Raw genomic sequence first — 16,534 nt, forward strand, 5'->3', positions numbered from 1 at the left:
GTACTGTTAAACCCTGACCTTCTGTACACTTTACTGTGAAGCATGTTCAGGTATAAGTCATCAAGCCTTGAATTTTGGGTAAAAATGATTTAATGGTTGAATAAGTAAGTGACTTTTGTTCAATGACCAGACATTCAAAAATATGTTTAAAGGTTGTTTTATGGGGCTAACACTTTTAATGGTCTATTTGAGAAGTGGTGGGGGGTTAGCAAATTCAAGAGTTAAAATGGTAAATCCTTTTAAAATAAAAGCATAAATAGGGAGACAAGGTTTGAAGTAGATTTGAGCTTTCTCTCTGTAATTTTAACATTGCCAGAAATGTAAATAGTTTTCTTAGATTTCTTTGCATTTGAAAACGCTAAACTAACACAGTTTAATAAAGGGCTGCTGACATCTCAGCAATAGTGAAAAACCAATGTACCATAACCGGAAATTTATTACAACCCAAGAAATTTAAGGAACATGAAATATTCAATTGTTCTATTGAAAACAGGCCACTGAAAGCCAGCTGCTCTAATGAGCTATGACAACCAGGGATGTTCAATGCAAGGATTGCAATTACAGTTATCATTGCATCTACAATATCCGCTATCAGACAGAGGGTATGTTGTATAGATTTTCATTAAGAATAATCCTGCATTCAATTGATCAATGTCCAGATTGTTAGACCAACAGAAACAGCCCCCTCTATAGTGGTTCATTAACTCATCTGTTTAATTTGACATAAATACTATAACACTACACGACTTATCAACCAAAGGATAATCTGCCTTGTAATTCTACTACATTGCACAAATTTGCACTTGTTTATACAATATGTATAGAAGGGGTCCGACCACTTTATTGGGAGTTACCCCCAAGATTTGCTGGTGCATTCCAATATGGAATAAAACACTTGCCACAGCCTGCACGGTCCCCAGATCTCAATCTGATTGTATTGCTATAGGAGGAGCTGGACAGTGGAATCCACCAGAGCCCATAAGTGCCAACATCCCTGACACAATTGTACACTGCATGATGAATGGAATGGTATTCTAACAGATATCGACAGGAACGCTGCGGAATATATGCATCTATACCCACGCTGTACAGTAGCTGTAATTCAGACCACCCAAGAACCAGAAGTGTTACTACTAAAAAGTGTCAACCCCCCCCCCCCCCCCCCCCCCCCGCACATTTAACACTTTGGCTGGGAAGGTGGGGTTGAACATAAATGAAGCTGGAACTTACCCAAAACGAAAGCAGAATTTAAAATGCAAATATATGTTAATCCTCTTCTGGCTAATTACCACTTTACTGCACTCACTACCAAATACAGTACTGTGTATGTCTGTCTAAAACAGGGGGGCAGACAAGGATTTGGAATCAACCCATTTTAAAATCAAGCAGAGCTTAGAAGGCAAGAACAAGAAGCAATGGGTTTATTATACAAGTTACACCATTAACGGTGATGCTTGCAGTCTCAACTTGTCATTAGATCTACACCAGTTAGTTTTAACCAATTATTTATAATATATTTCACTGACACCAGCTAAATACAGTACACCCTTTTATTCACAATCTCATCTCATTAACTTACTCCAACAGTTTATCCTTCATTTTGATGGTCCTTTCGCTATAACGAACCCCTCGATATAACGAACAAAAGGCTTGGACCCCAACAGGTTCGTTATAGCGAGGGTGTACTGTACAGGAAATTCAATGCTGATTGGCTGATGGCCACCAAACTTTACAGAATGCCATGTACAGATATCATTGGAAAGGAAGCATCGCCCATTTAAGGATTAAGTCACACAGAAAAGAACAAATAACTTGGCTGCATTCTAGCAGAAACAAAACAGAAAAAAATTACTATGCAATAGGTTACTGTGATACAGGGAGAAGGTGAGCAACACTTACTGGTAATGCACCCAGGAAGGACCAAGCGTCTTCTTGAACTGAGCGAGCCCAACAATATCGATGTAAATCAGCTCCACCACTTTATCACCCTTGGTTGGGCAGCCAGACTTGTTGCCAACTACCTTTCTCATGATCCTGCAGAGGGGAAAACATGAAGTGATGATGAAAAACACAGCCAGGCACGCTGAATAATTTATGAACCAAAGGACACATTTATTTAAACTACAGAATGAGTGTGTTCGGGGTGGGGGTGGGTGAATACACTGGGAAAAGAACATTAGCGCTTAAGCATTCCTTAATGGGAGCGCACGAGACGCGTGTAAGCAATGCTGTATGGTAAACAGTGCTGCATATTCCTTGCTTTTTCACTGTGCCTTGTGATTAAATGGGAGGATTCCACTCTGTTCTGTTCATCTACAACAGACCCTGTTGATCCATTCCTGTGATGCCTATAGATCCATTTCTAAATACTTTCAACCAGAACCAACTACCTGATATTGGTTTGAGTACTTTTTCTTCTTTGTATTGGTACCAGATAGGCTGAAGCACAGTATAAAAGTATAAAATGTCCTCATCTCTTTCCTTTCGTTTATAGCTCAAGACTTTACAGATAGAGTGCCATCTATTAATTATTAAACCAAAAGGTAATAAGTTGCCTTGAAACTTGTATGCATGACAATCAGTTTAACTGCACTCTTCTAAGGAATGTCCCAGAGGAAACCAAACTTTCCAGTTTAACTGGGGCACTGTACGAATGTTATACTGTATTGGCTTGATCGAGACATATGTTACACTTTTCCAATTTGAATCATTCCTGAGGGATACTGCTTTTCAGATGCAATATTCTCTGGGTTGTTTTTTTCAGTCGTACCATCAGGTAACCACCATCTGTGCTACTGACATGGTAGTGCATATTAATTTAGGTCAGGCTTCGAACCATGTGAAGATTTGGGATCTTGTTCTCTCAGTTAGGGCGTCATGGCTGGCCTCCTTTGGTGACCACATGGATAATCTTACACCTGGTAAAGACACAGGCCTCCATGTGTGGAGAAGTTTGATAAATATCACTGTTCCCCCTTGCACTTTTATTTTGGTTTCATCTTTACGGTTAAAGCAGTTTGAACAGATCGCTTAATTAAGGATGGCATCTGTGCACACACTCCAGCTCTGTCATCATTTTGCATAATTGATATGACAAACAAAAAGTTTATTCTCTACTAATTTTCAAAAAAAAAATAAAAAAATCCATACATATAAACAGAAAATGCATTTAAATACCACAGGCCAAATTGGCCTTGGAAGCCAAACTTGAGAGGCAAGGCCAATAAGTGTATTACGTTGCACTATGCAAATGCATTTTGTCATAATGTAAATAATTTCTGTACACACAGTGTCCATATTTATATTTCATTAACTGTGGCTTAACTCCTTGCTTTTTACTGATAGCAATAAAAACATGAATTCTAGGCCCACTGAAAAATAATGGGCTAATGTTGCTTTGCCAAGTGTGTGTAATTTATTTAGACACCAATCTTTCACATCAGTGCCAAGCTGCCACTTTGATTGAAGTCTTTCTTAGGCACTTCAGGATCAAAGAGGTTTCAACAGAAACACAGCCGTCAAGGTTTGCCATCTGACAGGCTTTCAGCACCTGCCCTGGCACCACTGTCTCATCAGCTTCTTGCTATTCTCAGTTATTTTCCCAAGAGGGCAAAGTAATCTGGGCGTTAAAAAGGCAAGCTAAAACGAACAGCGTTCATTAACAAATAATAAACCGTATTTGAAAATAAAATGCCAAAGCTTTTATAATGTGTTTGTCTTTCATTAAATTCCTCGCTCCATTTAAAAGCATGTAAAATTCTAACATGTTTCTTTTACTTACTGTACTAGACAACTCGGTAAACTGAAATGAATATGCTTACTCCTTCAGCTCAGCCAGTGATGCTGAAATCCGGACGTCATGGCCCAGTAGGTAGAGGGTTGTAATTAAGTCACTCCACTGTACCAGTTCACCGAGGGGGCCACCACTGAATGCATTCTCTGCAATCTTGAAACCTGATTCCTTTGTCAAGAGACCCAGGTGAACGAGTATCTGGAAGAAAGAAAAAATAACTCATATTAACAGTTTCTTTGTGAATTCAGGTAATTACACTGCACATCACTTTAATCCACTGTATGGGGAAACATTAAATACATTTGCTCATTACTCCAACAGTCAGCAAATCTTTACATGAGGCTCCCAATACAAAACCTGAAGCCGTGCATTAGACTTTATTTAACAGTATTACCCCAATATTGAATAGTGTATCAAAACTATTGTTTCTATTTCAAAGTCTACATCCATAACTACAAAAAACAATCAATGGTAGAATATGTATAAATACAATTATTTGACAAACGTCTAAAACTAGAAGTCTTACTCAATGTCTTCACTTCTAGTCAAAATGTCTGTCAAAGAAATGTCTAATATATTTCAAGAACATGCAGTAAAAACTATTAATCAAGATACCGTACCTTTCATGCAATACATTTGTGTGGATAGTGAAATTAAATAAAATATATTTTGTTGCACTGGTTATCTTGCAAAATTTAATTAAAATTACATTTTAAGATGAACAGTAAAACAATATACATCATTCCCACACAGAAAGTGTTGTATGCAGTGATCGATGGGGAGTTTTGCAAACACTCCAGGGTTTACAAATGGTGCTTTGAATATTTTTGACTTAGACCATCTTAATTTCTGCCTTATGCAATTGATATGCCTCTTGAAAATATATAGTGATCTGACAGATACGAGTGTCTGAATCTGATACTGTGGCTTAACACCAGTTAGCTGTCATCATCATCATCATCACCACCACCACCACCACGATCATTATCAGGCTCCTAGAAACAAAGATCTATAAAACCTGACGCAGCCAAAGCAAGCACACAGCCAGTGGGTCTGGGGTTATCTCACACATGAGCAGACAGTAACAATTCAATGAATGAAGTAAATGAGGAGCATCACCTTCTTCCGCTTGTGCTTCACAAGGTTCTGCTTCTCAGCCAGGGATCGGATGGCACCCATCCAGGCATCTGCCATTCTCTTTATCCGCAGAATCATCCAGCGGAACTCCTCACGCCTGGACATCATTCTGTACAGCTCCTCCAAACCCGTCCGGATTTCAGACTGCAGGGAGGACAAGGAGCAGGCGGTGAGAGAGAATCCAAGTGGCCTTCCATTGAAGAACAGGGTCGATTTTTAGACTTAGAAGAGAAACTAGCTCATCGCTGGCTGAACTGTGTACTATTAACCAAGGGCTCTGCAGTGAATACCAGGTACCTACTACGAGGTACTAGGCCTGTGTTTCATATGGTAATAAATAATGAGTGATATTACAGTCCTTCCATCGACAAAGTGAATAAAGACCCATTAACAACTGAATAATTGAAAAACTGTTTCTAAAATATCATCGTGACAGAAAATCATTGTTCATTTTCAAACAAATGCAAACATTTGTACCGTATAGTTGAAAAGATCCACACACAATTACTGTATCAAAGGGCAATGGAAATTATATATATATATATATTTGTAAAGGTGTAACAAGTACAGTCACTTACCATCTCCTAGGATTTACAATTAATTTTATTGTACAACAAAGTCAAGGAGATACCTTCGAGGCAACAAATATTATTATTTTTTTTAATTAAAAAAATTGTGGATCCTCTGAACTGTTGCATGGTATAAATGTCTGCAACTGTTTGACTGACAATATTAACAATAATTATCTGGTGGAATGTTTATAAACGGTTATTAAAAGCTTTTGACAATTAACCAAGAACAACAGTTTATTACAACTTTCTAATGAAACATTCCTAGTGTAAAGCATTGTCAGTTTAGAAAAGGAAGTTCTTGCTGTTTTTTTTTTTTTTGTTTTTTTTAAAGGCCTTGGTTAAATGCTCTTTAACACTGTATTGCTGTAGCCTATTACTGTTAACTATATAATATTGTTTTTATCACGTTATAACATTTATAGATGGATAATTTACAGTTTATAACAAACCCTTAAACTAGAAACTGCCAATAGATATCATTTAATACACATACATATTGCTAACAAGCAATTTAAAAGACTGCACTTCGACAGCCAACTCTATTTGAATGATGTGTCCTTCTGAGCCGCATTGTACATCATTCCCTCAGTACGTAACCAAATCTGCTATAGATGAAGCTACTCTGCGACTGGCTGAAGAGGAGTTATTGTGCAGTGCAAACTGTACTGGAGGTGTTCTGCAGCTTACCTTTTCCATTTGGTCAGAGTCTTCATTGGGATTTTTTGCCCTCCATGGAAGACGAGGACACCAGTTTTCAACCTGGTTGTAAATTAAGCAAAAAATTCAGAATACGTACAAGAGCTGGTAAATATCTTATTCGAGGACAGAGGAAATATAACTAAAATGCAATGCTGGATAAACTGGAGTGTGTCCCAGTTTAATACTAAACCAGTATTGTTTTAAAGCTAGTTGGTGTAAATAATAAAAATGTATTTTAAGAATCTGTATGTCAATTAGGAGACATGCAAAACAGCATATTTAGTACTTATGAAAATGCAAACAAGAAATACACATGAATACAAATACCCTATAACTAAATGATTCACTATGCCTGCATCAGGTCATGGAGGGATACTTCATAATAATGGAAAAATGTCAAGCTTGAAAGTGCCCTTGCTTTCATCTGACTGAAAGCCTTGCACAGTGCAGAGCTGTGGAGCCGACAGGTTTTATTTTAAATTCAGCAGAAGATAGTATCAACAGAATTAACTATTTATGCATCATCAGATGTAATTTGCAATAGAGCAAACCTTCACTCAAAGTATTCCAAAACAAAATTACAAAACAAAACAAAAATGTCCAGCTCTGTGATTTAATCAAAAGATTTAAGTTTTCAAATGGCACACATGATATTTTTTACAATAGAATATGCGCTGTAAAAAAATTGTGGTACCAAAGAAATTAAAAAGGAAAGTAATCTGAGATCCTAAAATGCATCAGTGAGACAATAAGATTTAATAAACAGCTGTGCTAGCTGTGAAGATATCAAAGGAAATGCTTTCTTAATAAAAATATGCTCATTTTTAATTTACATTTTAATATGAATTCTGATGTATTTCTGTTTTTCTAATAAAATTTCACAAGTTAGATGTTGGCAATTGTCTAGTGAAATTGGGCTGTGCAGCACTTTTAAATTGATTCTCAGGTTCAGATCCCACAAGACATACAAGTTTCATATAGTTCCCTTTCTCTGGAGAACAATTTCCTGTTGAAAAGTCTACATTATCAATTAGGAACCATCATTCAGTTTCTCACCAACATGTTGAATAGCCAAATTACCTTTTTTGCATTTCATGATACCATAGGACAGTTATCTTTGGCAACCAACACAGCCCATAAACCTCCATCTGCATCCTGAATTAGAATTTCTTTCCACGCTTACATCCACAAACATTTAACCCTTTAACCTTTGGTGTTGAAAGTTAAACCCTAGATTAAGTATGTTGGAGTTCAATCTGGTCCTGCCTCAAGGTTAATGGCAGCTTTCTGTCTCCATAAACGATTGGCTGCTACTGTATATTTCACTGCAACTGAAGGCTTTCGTTAATTTTCTGCAGATTTTCTAAATCAGTGCATACAGCATGGTGTGTCCTTGGCTAATTCACTGGAGATAGGAGGGACGCTGTGTTGCATTTATCTTTGCAAACACGATATAATAGATTTTTTTTTTTTCTGTAACTCTGCAAGTATAATTAAGAGATGCAACAGTCATTTCTCAAAAAAGAACACTGGCTTTGGTTTCCCAGGCGTCAATTATACAATGTTTTTCTAAATAAAAAATTGCATTTTATACTACAGCTTATTTTGCCGCTACAAAACAAGCAGTGTAACTTACCTCACTGAGATAAATAAAGAAAGAACAGGTGGACCCGTCCACACCATAGCTGCTATAACACGAGTCTGACTGCCACATGTCCTTCATCCACTGCAGGGAGCAAGAGATGGGCATAGAGTTAGACTTCATTAATGCCATGAGAGTAATATTATGAATGACTAGTGACAGGAAATAAAAACATCAATCATTTATCAGGTCCATCAGGGAGACACTAATATAACTCCCCTACATGTTTATCAGGCTGCCCTCTTAGGACTAAACATGCTGGAGGTAAAAAGAGGGCCACTGTGAAATACCACACAAAATCCTATTCATGGGCGAATGTAAATACAATACACAGATTGCATGTAATATAAAGAAATATGTTTTTAAATTGAATTCATTATTGCTTTTTATTGCATTTATGGAACTGATAAATACCTCCCTCAACCAAGATAAAAGGCCATATTTATGTGGGCCTATCCATTCAAATGTCATAAAGTAAGATTAATTAATTAGAGTGAATAGGTTTTACTGTACAATTGACAGCATCAGAGAGCTAGCTGCCTGAACCCTAACTGCTTATCAATGACTTTGACATCTGCTGTAAGCAGCCCACAGTGATTACTGACAGCCAGTGAATCGATACACGTTTATTTCATATGTTCTCAGTCTCGTGATGGACAGTCCATTTACACAAACGTGTATGCTATCACTGGTATTTCTAATTTTACAGTTTATACCCCCGTTTACTACAGATAAACAGCATTAGGGAAAGATGTATTTAATTTCTAATTGTTTCTCCAGTTAGGTCAAACTCTTAATAGGTATAGCTGCCCATATGGAGAACAGCATGAAGGAGAAAAGCTGACATTGGTGTAATTAACAGTGACACTTCAGTGAGGCATTCTGTTTGTTATTAGGTTGACATCTGCAAACATACAACGGTTTTGTATATATTCACCAGGGTTCTCCCCAGGAATTCTGTACAGCCGGGCAGCAAAACATTATAGCCGGGAGCACTTTTAACAGAAAAATAAAACTTGCCTTACCTTAAGTATATAATATGACACAAAATTTGAATAAGGTGTTGTCTTTCATTGACTATATCTGATTTCTTTTTCATTACTGTTTTTTACTATGGTAAATTACCGTGCTTATTTAGGCCCTACAATTTGAATGGGGAAAGATATCGTAGGTTTATTGGCGTTCACAAAAAAAAAGGTAACCTTTTCACTTCCTTCTTAGCTTAATATGACTGAGTTTATTGCTTCATTTAAATTGTTTTCTTTATGTTAAGTTTTCAGGGCATTTTGTTAATGCATGTCTAGTTTTGTTTTTCGCTGTTCTACATTTTTTGAATGCAGCTGTTCATTTTAATAATTTTTTTACACAACAGTACTCGCACACGTTTGGTCACCATCACAACTGTTGCATGAAACTGGAGTTTAATAATCCAGCACCTCTGCACTTAAGCATTTGTAAATCAGCTAACACGTGTTCAGCTGATATCCCATCACACCTTTCTTCTTAACGGCGTACAGCCTCTATATATATATAATCCCCCAACATCTCTCACAAGCACCTGGGTACACATTGTTACGATATCACAACAAAAGGACTACGCTTTTTTTTTTTTTTTTGTGCATATGTATAGCTATTATGTACTATATATTACCTTGCAGTACAATAATACAACAAAAAAATGGACAATGATAATACCCGGAAATAATTGTAATATTTTTAAGTCGCCACCACAAATATAGTATTAGGCGGTGGATTGCTACGATCACAGGCTTATTTTGAAAACCATGCATTCATTGTCACTATTTTTGCTTTGGAAATAATCATCTATTTTTTTAATAGTAATTTTAACGGTTTTAGCCTCTCGTAGCGCTTAACACAGAAAACCCACCCCTTCAACTCTCCGATTGGTTAGATGTTGTGTCAAGATGTAACACAGCTGTCATTTGGTTCCAAGATTTTTTTTTTCCACGTGCAAGTGATCTAGTCTGCTAGAAGTGTAATCAATCCTTATTGTTAAAGGCACAGTAGACGGGCGGATCTGTTTTTTTCAGCTGGGCGGCAACAGCCACTTCGCCGGGCGTCCGTCCAGCTGAAAAGGCCTGGGGAGAACCCTGATACACCACACTTTGTGTCCGAGTCACTATCATTCGAATCCGAGTCCTTAACTTTGAGTCTTGAGTCTGAGTCTGAGTCCTTGAAACAAACTCAAATCAATTTTCATTCAACTAGTGGTAGTAGTGGGGGAACAGTTTTCCTAACGAATGTTGTCTGATATGCCTCTGGAAAAATGCACAAATAATAAAAATACAAATTTTATTTATTTTTATTTTTTTTAGCTAGATTATTCTATTCGCAAGCCTTTCTCAACATGTCTGTCACCATCTTCTTTTCTTTCGGAATTGGAATACTGTTTGAATGTACCTGAAGTTTATAGATAAGCTTCAAGTTCAAGTTTGTGGACGTTGTTTTTCACTTTGTGATCTTGTGATCTGGACTAGAGAGCCGGTGTAGTGTCAAAAAGTGGTACTTTGTCAGAATGTGGTATGCGTTCCACAACTTGACTCAATATAATGGCAGAAAGTGGTACAATGTCATATTTTGGTACATGTGCAATCAATTGCGATGTGATGGGTATTTTCCTATTGTCTAAAGAGATTGACCATTAATTATACATTTTTCTTTTTGCAAACTTAAACTGGCAACAGACAATTAATTTCTCTAAAATGAAAAAACAATTCACGAAAAGTCCACCGCAAAGTTGCACAAGTAACAAAAAAAAAAAAAAGACCCAATGTATCCATAATAAATCATTTTCATTTTGGTAAATTAAGTGGTATTAAGTTCAATGACTTTGCCTGCAAACAGTGATGGCGTGTGCTGGAAATGAGTGGAGATTAGAAGCAAAACACAGAATACTTAATCACACAGTGACTTTCTGATATGCATTAAGAAGCTTTAAAAGTATGATTATAACTTATATGATTATTATTTTTCATTCGTTTTTGTTTTCAGTAAACTCAGAATTAAATTTTGTATTTTTCAAGAATGCAGTTTTAGAAATGTATTTCTACAGTGCTTAAACTTAGAACACGGTTTAAAGTAGTAAAGAGAAAAATAAGTACTTGCTAGTTTACCATGCTCACATCATTTATTCCTTCTAGAACTTAATGCAAAAGAGGAAAAAAAAAAAAACTTGGTCTGTGATAGCTGCAGCTGGGTTTTTTGTGGGGGTGTGTTACAGCCACTTGGATTTGAGTGGGGGGGGGGGGGGGGGTGTACGCTGTAACCTACATCGCTTCCAATTTCTTATTCTTACTATAACTGGCTGCAAAGACAACAGGGCTAAACAGTAATTGGATAATGTTTTGTTGGGTGGGTTTTTATTGTGCACAGGTTTCCTAGTAACTATAATATTATTTGTGTAATAGAAAATAAAAAAAGGATTTGTCATTAATATCTCCAAGTCACGGAGCCCAAATGTTCAAGTCCGAGTCACACAAGGTCGAGTCCAAGTCTTTTGCAGCCGTGACTTGAATCCGAGTCATGGAAAAATGAGGTCAAAAAGGTAAACTTATTAAAGACTGTTTTTTGATGAAACGAAATTAACCATGGTGTCTTTCATTGCACTCGTGTGCCGTGCTTTGGCCAAGCAGAATTTTCTTTTTTGTGCTGTTTTTTTTTTTTTTTTTTTTTAGAGCTTTATAATCTAGCCACCACATTATCTAGCTGGATGGAATTAAGCATCCGCTAATTTAAAAACTGAGTAGTAGGCTGGAGGAGACACGATCAATAGAAACAGAATCTGCTCTCAACAGAGATAAGACATGCAGGAGACGCTGTTTTCTGGCTTACCTTCACTTTGCCCTCGCAGTGAGGAAAGCCATCCATGGGAGGCAGTTCACACTGTTCCTGGGCCCCATTAATGAGATCTGCAGAGAAAAAAAACCATTGCGTTTAGCTTACACAATAAGCATACAACATGGAATTAGCATTCGTGCTACATTACTAATGAACTCCAATCAGGCAACTTCGAAATGCCAACATGCTGAAGTACTTTTTGCCAGTTATGCTTTCATCTGTGGTTAATCCAATAAAATGATTGTTTAACTGAAGTCAGGTTCCTGGAGTTAAGTAAGGATTGTTTTGTTTTATTTAAATCGCATTTGATTCCAACTAAATTACTGCACATTCAAGAACCTGTTGCGAAATGCAAACCTTTTCCATTGTATTAAATAATACTGTAAACCAGTGGTACTCAATTACATTCTCTGGCAGGCCAGATAAGGCAATGTCCAAACCTTGGGGGGCCACAGGGGGCTCAAGATGCGAGTACGGATGGGGGATTGTTTAAATGGTCATGAAAAGCTGACTATCCAATCATACTTTACTTTGCAAAACTACACTCGACCCAATCAACTAATGCATGTCAGAAATAACCACTTACAATGATACAATGTCTGATCGCCACTTAATAACAAAAATAGAGAGCAAATATATTTTTTCCTGATATTTTTCTGACAATATTCAAATGACATTTGCAAACAAATAATTACACAAATTCCACTGTAATGCTATTAAAACAGCATGTTATTCATTTTAATTTTATTAAAACTAGAAAATGTTCTGAAAATGACTGCGCAGCAAGCATTCATGAAGGCACGTCAATTAGTGATCGCTTTATTTATGTTGTATAAGCATCTAAGCGCCTGATTAAAAGTATAGCACTGTGTCTAAATATGCATGTTTTAACTCCAATGTATTTAAATGTAAATGACAAGTTTATAAATTAAATACATAGCATGACAGTAAACAGAGGGAAAAGAAACTTAAGTGCATATCCAATGTGCCATCTTTGAGAGGCGTATCGTAGGTACATTTCTTACTGTTGCCAAATAAAAATCTTTGCCAGGCTTAATTTCTTCTGCTAATTTCCTGTGCCTGAACACTTACTGGTGGCCGCATTGCTATTTGTTTTACTAAAAATACTTAGTTTATCATATGAAAAATAAAGAAAATATAGACAATGTACATAGACCCTGTACAATCTTGCATAGCAACAATTTCAGCTTTTGTAATGAAGGACAGCTGACGCGCGACAGGCCAAAAGGAAGGCCCTTCAACTGACATTAACCCTATTATTTTAATATTGGTAAATTTAATAAAGGCAAGATTGAGTTTATATTAAAATGAATGTGAAGTGAAGCATTATTATTGAGTATATAATAATAATAATAATAATAATAATAATAATAATAATAATAATTATAATTTCGGGATTAATGCATTTAATTATTACAGGTATTTGTACAGTAATGGTTTTGCTGGGGGAGGGATCAGCCTGAGATATAATATCAGCCACTCGGCACACCCTCACAAATACTTAGTGGCTTGCAGCTTTATGCTTATACAAGGCAGTGTCATCAACATTTAGCAGCACAGCATCAGGGCTGAGATACTTACTGTACATGTTAAATGATTCAGGAAGTACAGGGGAAGCAGTCTTACCGGCCAAATCCAATTAGATGACAGTGCTATTAAAAGATGCATTACTTCCACCAGGCATTCAATTATATTAGGAGTAAAAGGTTAAATTGGAACAGTATTTTAAAGGCAGACTATGATACACAAGTAAAAAAAGAGATACATGCTTTCCCCAGCTTTCATCATAGTGTTGTATAACAGTTTGCAGCCCACATCGGCTAAGTATGCCTGCAAAAGATCAATGAAAAATGGCTCAAACTAAATCCCTTAGTCTCTACCAGAGAAAAAAAGCTACACAGAATAATGCAGGTACTGAACCACTATGAACTAATTATTATTATTATTATTTGTTTATTTAGCAGACGCCTTTATCCAAGGCGACTTACAGAGACTAGGGTGTGTGAACAATGCATCAGCTGCAGAGTCACTTACAATTACGTCTCACCCGAAAGACGGAGCACAAGGAGGTTAAGTGACTTGCTCAAGGTCACACAATGAGTTAGTAGCTGAGGCATACTTTGAACCGGGTACCTCCTGGTTTCAAGCCCTTTTATTTAACCACTGCACCACACAGCCTCCTGATAGAGCAATTGTTTGAAGTTATGGATGTTAATAAAAGCATATTGTAAACATAAAATGGGGGGGGGACGGGGGACTTTATAAAACAAACATTTAGCAGACATTTAGCTACACATGCCATTTCAATAGTTGATGTGTACTATGATGTTTTGCCACATATGTTTTATTGCTGGTTCATCTTTTTCTATACCAAGAAGCAGGTGGAGGCAACAGAATTTAAAGGTTCCAGCATCACATGAAAAACCTACATACTTTAAGTCCAAGATGTATAGCAGGTATGTTTAGAAAGCAAACATGCATTTTCCTAACGCCCCTCTGAAGACTACAATGTGGCCCTGCACCTAGCCGTCTGTTTCTTTTAATTGAGAACTCATTATTGTGTGGGCTACTCTGTGGATTACTGTGTAACTGGTTTCATAACCACATATCATTCAAATGATCAGACAGTAAACTAAGGCTTGGTGTCTCGTGGTGTTTGTATGTTTTCAGTTGTTTGACAGCGGTGGCGAAGCAAACAAGATCTGCACACAATACATAATAGGCAAAACCATTTTCTGGAACAGTCTGACTCAAGCATAGCAACGAAAGCATTTAAATGAAAATTAAAAACTGAAAATGCTCAGTTTTTCAATGATTTATAAGTATGCTATGAAGCTAATAAAGTGTAATTATAAAAACAAAACGCAACATCATTTACTAAGCTTCAGTGCAACTTTTATTTCTAAAAGGAATAGCAAATTTGGTTAATTTTCCTTTTTTAAACTACAAATACTCAACTGGCATGTTCTTAAAATACATGCACCGCGTTGTTACTAACAAGTTCTTTCAAATAAGCTATTTCGTTTTCTTCTAGGAATAAGCGAGGAGAATCATTTACAAATATAATTACAGACATGAAAATTCTGGGGAAACAAGATGCAATATTTCAAAAGGTCCAACATTTACCTCTAGTCTTATACATAGGGCTTCTGGTTTCAGTTTTAACCAATAAACCCCCCGATACAAAAAAAACAGAAATAGGTGCATATCCAATAAACACTTGAAAAACACTGGGAATGGTTACTCCGTTTGTTGACTTGACACCTTTCCCCATGAAAAAAAAAAAATAAAATTACAGTAACCCTGCAAATTAAAAAAAATAAGTGGCAGCAAATTCCTACATTTCTATTGGAGGACTGTAACATGCTTGCGAGATTTAAAACTAGATGTTCTTGCTTGCAAGATTTAAAACTACATTACAATACCACGATAGGGAGGATTTACACGCTCGTGGAATTTAAAACATAATTGCAAATTGTGCCGAAATTAAGAAAAAATACCCACACTCACAAAAAAGAAAGAGAATATGGCCGTGACCAAAAGGATTTCACTGAGAGACAGCAAAGGAAAGAAGATGCATGAAGTGTGCAAGTACTGCCGCGTTCATGCATATTGTGACAGAAAAAAAACAGCCACAAATTTTGGAAAGTTCCTGAAAACAATAATTTCATACAGTATATAAAAAGAAAGCCCCGAAAAAAACGATTTACATAAAACTCGAAAACGGCTAAAAATAAGCACAAAAAAATAAAATTAATAAAAACCAAAAAACAGAAGCCCTACTTATACAGTACACTGAAGCTTGAGATTGTAACTTGCGTTCTGCAGTGGCAATGTTCTGTTTCTAGACTGTTTTTTGCCATGTAAAGAAGCCGAAAGAGTACTAAATGTAAGTATTTATATGTAGTTTGGTTTCACCTTTTCAAAATATTTGTATTTTTTCAGGTTGACATGACTTCAGTGAGACAACCAAACAGATCTGCCAGCATGTACTTCATTTACTGTATCCTTCACTCTCTGAACACTTCTCCTATTTCAAAATCGATGTTGGAACATTAAACCCATACCACATCTTTTAATTAGTTTAGGAGAAAGGTCCAGTAGCTTTTGCATGTGTAATCAATCCACTGCAACGTTAAACCTTTTATTCTTTCCGATCAGCAATTTTTTCAGCTCGTCTGATAGAAAACGCTTTTGATTCCAGGAGCGATGTGAGATGGTGCTTAATTATATTACAGGCAAACCGGAATTTCAGAGAAGAATGTGTTTATCAATGTCAACAAATAAAGGGCAAATCACTCTGTCCCTACAATGTTGTAGTGTCAGAAAAGACAAAAGATCAGATTAGTTTGTTTTAGATTTAGATGCATAGCTTTACTTGACGTTACTGGAGCACTTGTATCTCAGCCTACAGCAGAATGCAGTGTATCACAGCTTGCACACTGTAACAAAATAATTCAAACTTCAGTCTCCACTGAAATCTATCCTGACACAGCTTGCACTTAAAAAGGTGCAATAACGTGATCCTTCACCAACAGGCAGGGTTGAAGACAATTCCCATTCCCTTTTAATAATTTCCAATTCCAAGTCTGTTACTTTAATCCAAAGCTAATGATACTTTACAATACTTTTCAGTAATTATACATTATACAGTTGGTGATTTGGCCTAAACTGAAGCCCTGTCACACAATACATGATGTAACGTGAGAAAAGGGTAAAACAGAAGCGAGATTGGAATCCAAAGAGCAGTCATATAGCTTGGCAAGGACGGAACAGCAGAGGTGGAAGCTGTGCAGGCAGCGAGGCTGAATA

The 16,534-nt window shown here is 36.6% G+C and overlaps 1 protein-coding gene across 2 annotated transcripts in view; it reads right to left on the reverse strand.

Annotated features, from left to right (window-relative positions):
* The window catches only part of LOC117426936 (alpha-1,6-mannosylglycoprotein 6-beta-N-acetylglucosaminyltransferase A-like), an 84,488-nt gene that overhangs the window by 31,720 nt on the left and 36,234 nt on the right, over positions 1-16,534 (reverse strand). For both annotated transcript variants that reach the window (XM_034045188.3, XM_034925538.2), the window contains 6 exons: positions 11,696-11,772; positions 7,838-7,927; positions 6,190-6,261; positions 4,913-5,074; positions 3,822-3,991; positions 1,900-2,034 (listed from right to left, as the gene is read on the reverse strand). In XM_034045188.3, coding sequence (XP_033901079.1) covers positions 1,900-2,034; positions 3,822-3,991; positions 4,913-5,074; positions 6,190-6,261; positions 7,838-7,927; positions 11,696-11,772 — 706 coding nt within the window. The remainder of the gene's footprint in view (positions 1-1,899; positions 2,035-3,821; positions 3,992-4,912; positions 5,075-6,189; positions 6,262-7,837; positions 7,928-11,695; positions 11,773-16,534) is intronic.

Source organism: Acipenser ruthenus, chromosome 11 (assembly GCF_902713425.1).
Source record: "Acipenser ruthenus chromosome 11, fAciRut3.2 maternal haplotype, whole genome shotgun sequence".
Lineage (NCBI taxonomy): Eukaryota > Metazoa > Chordata > Actinopteri > Acipenseriformes > Acipenseridae > Acipenser > Acipenser ruthenus.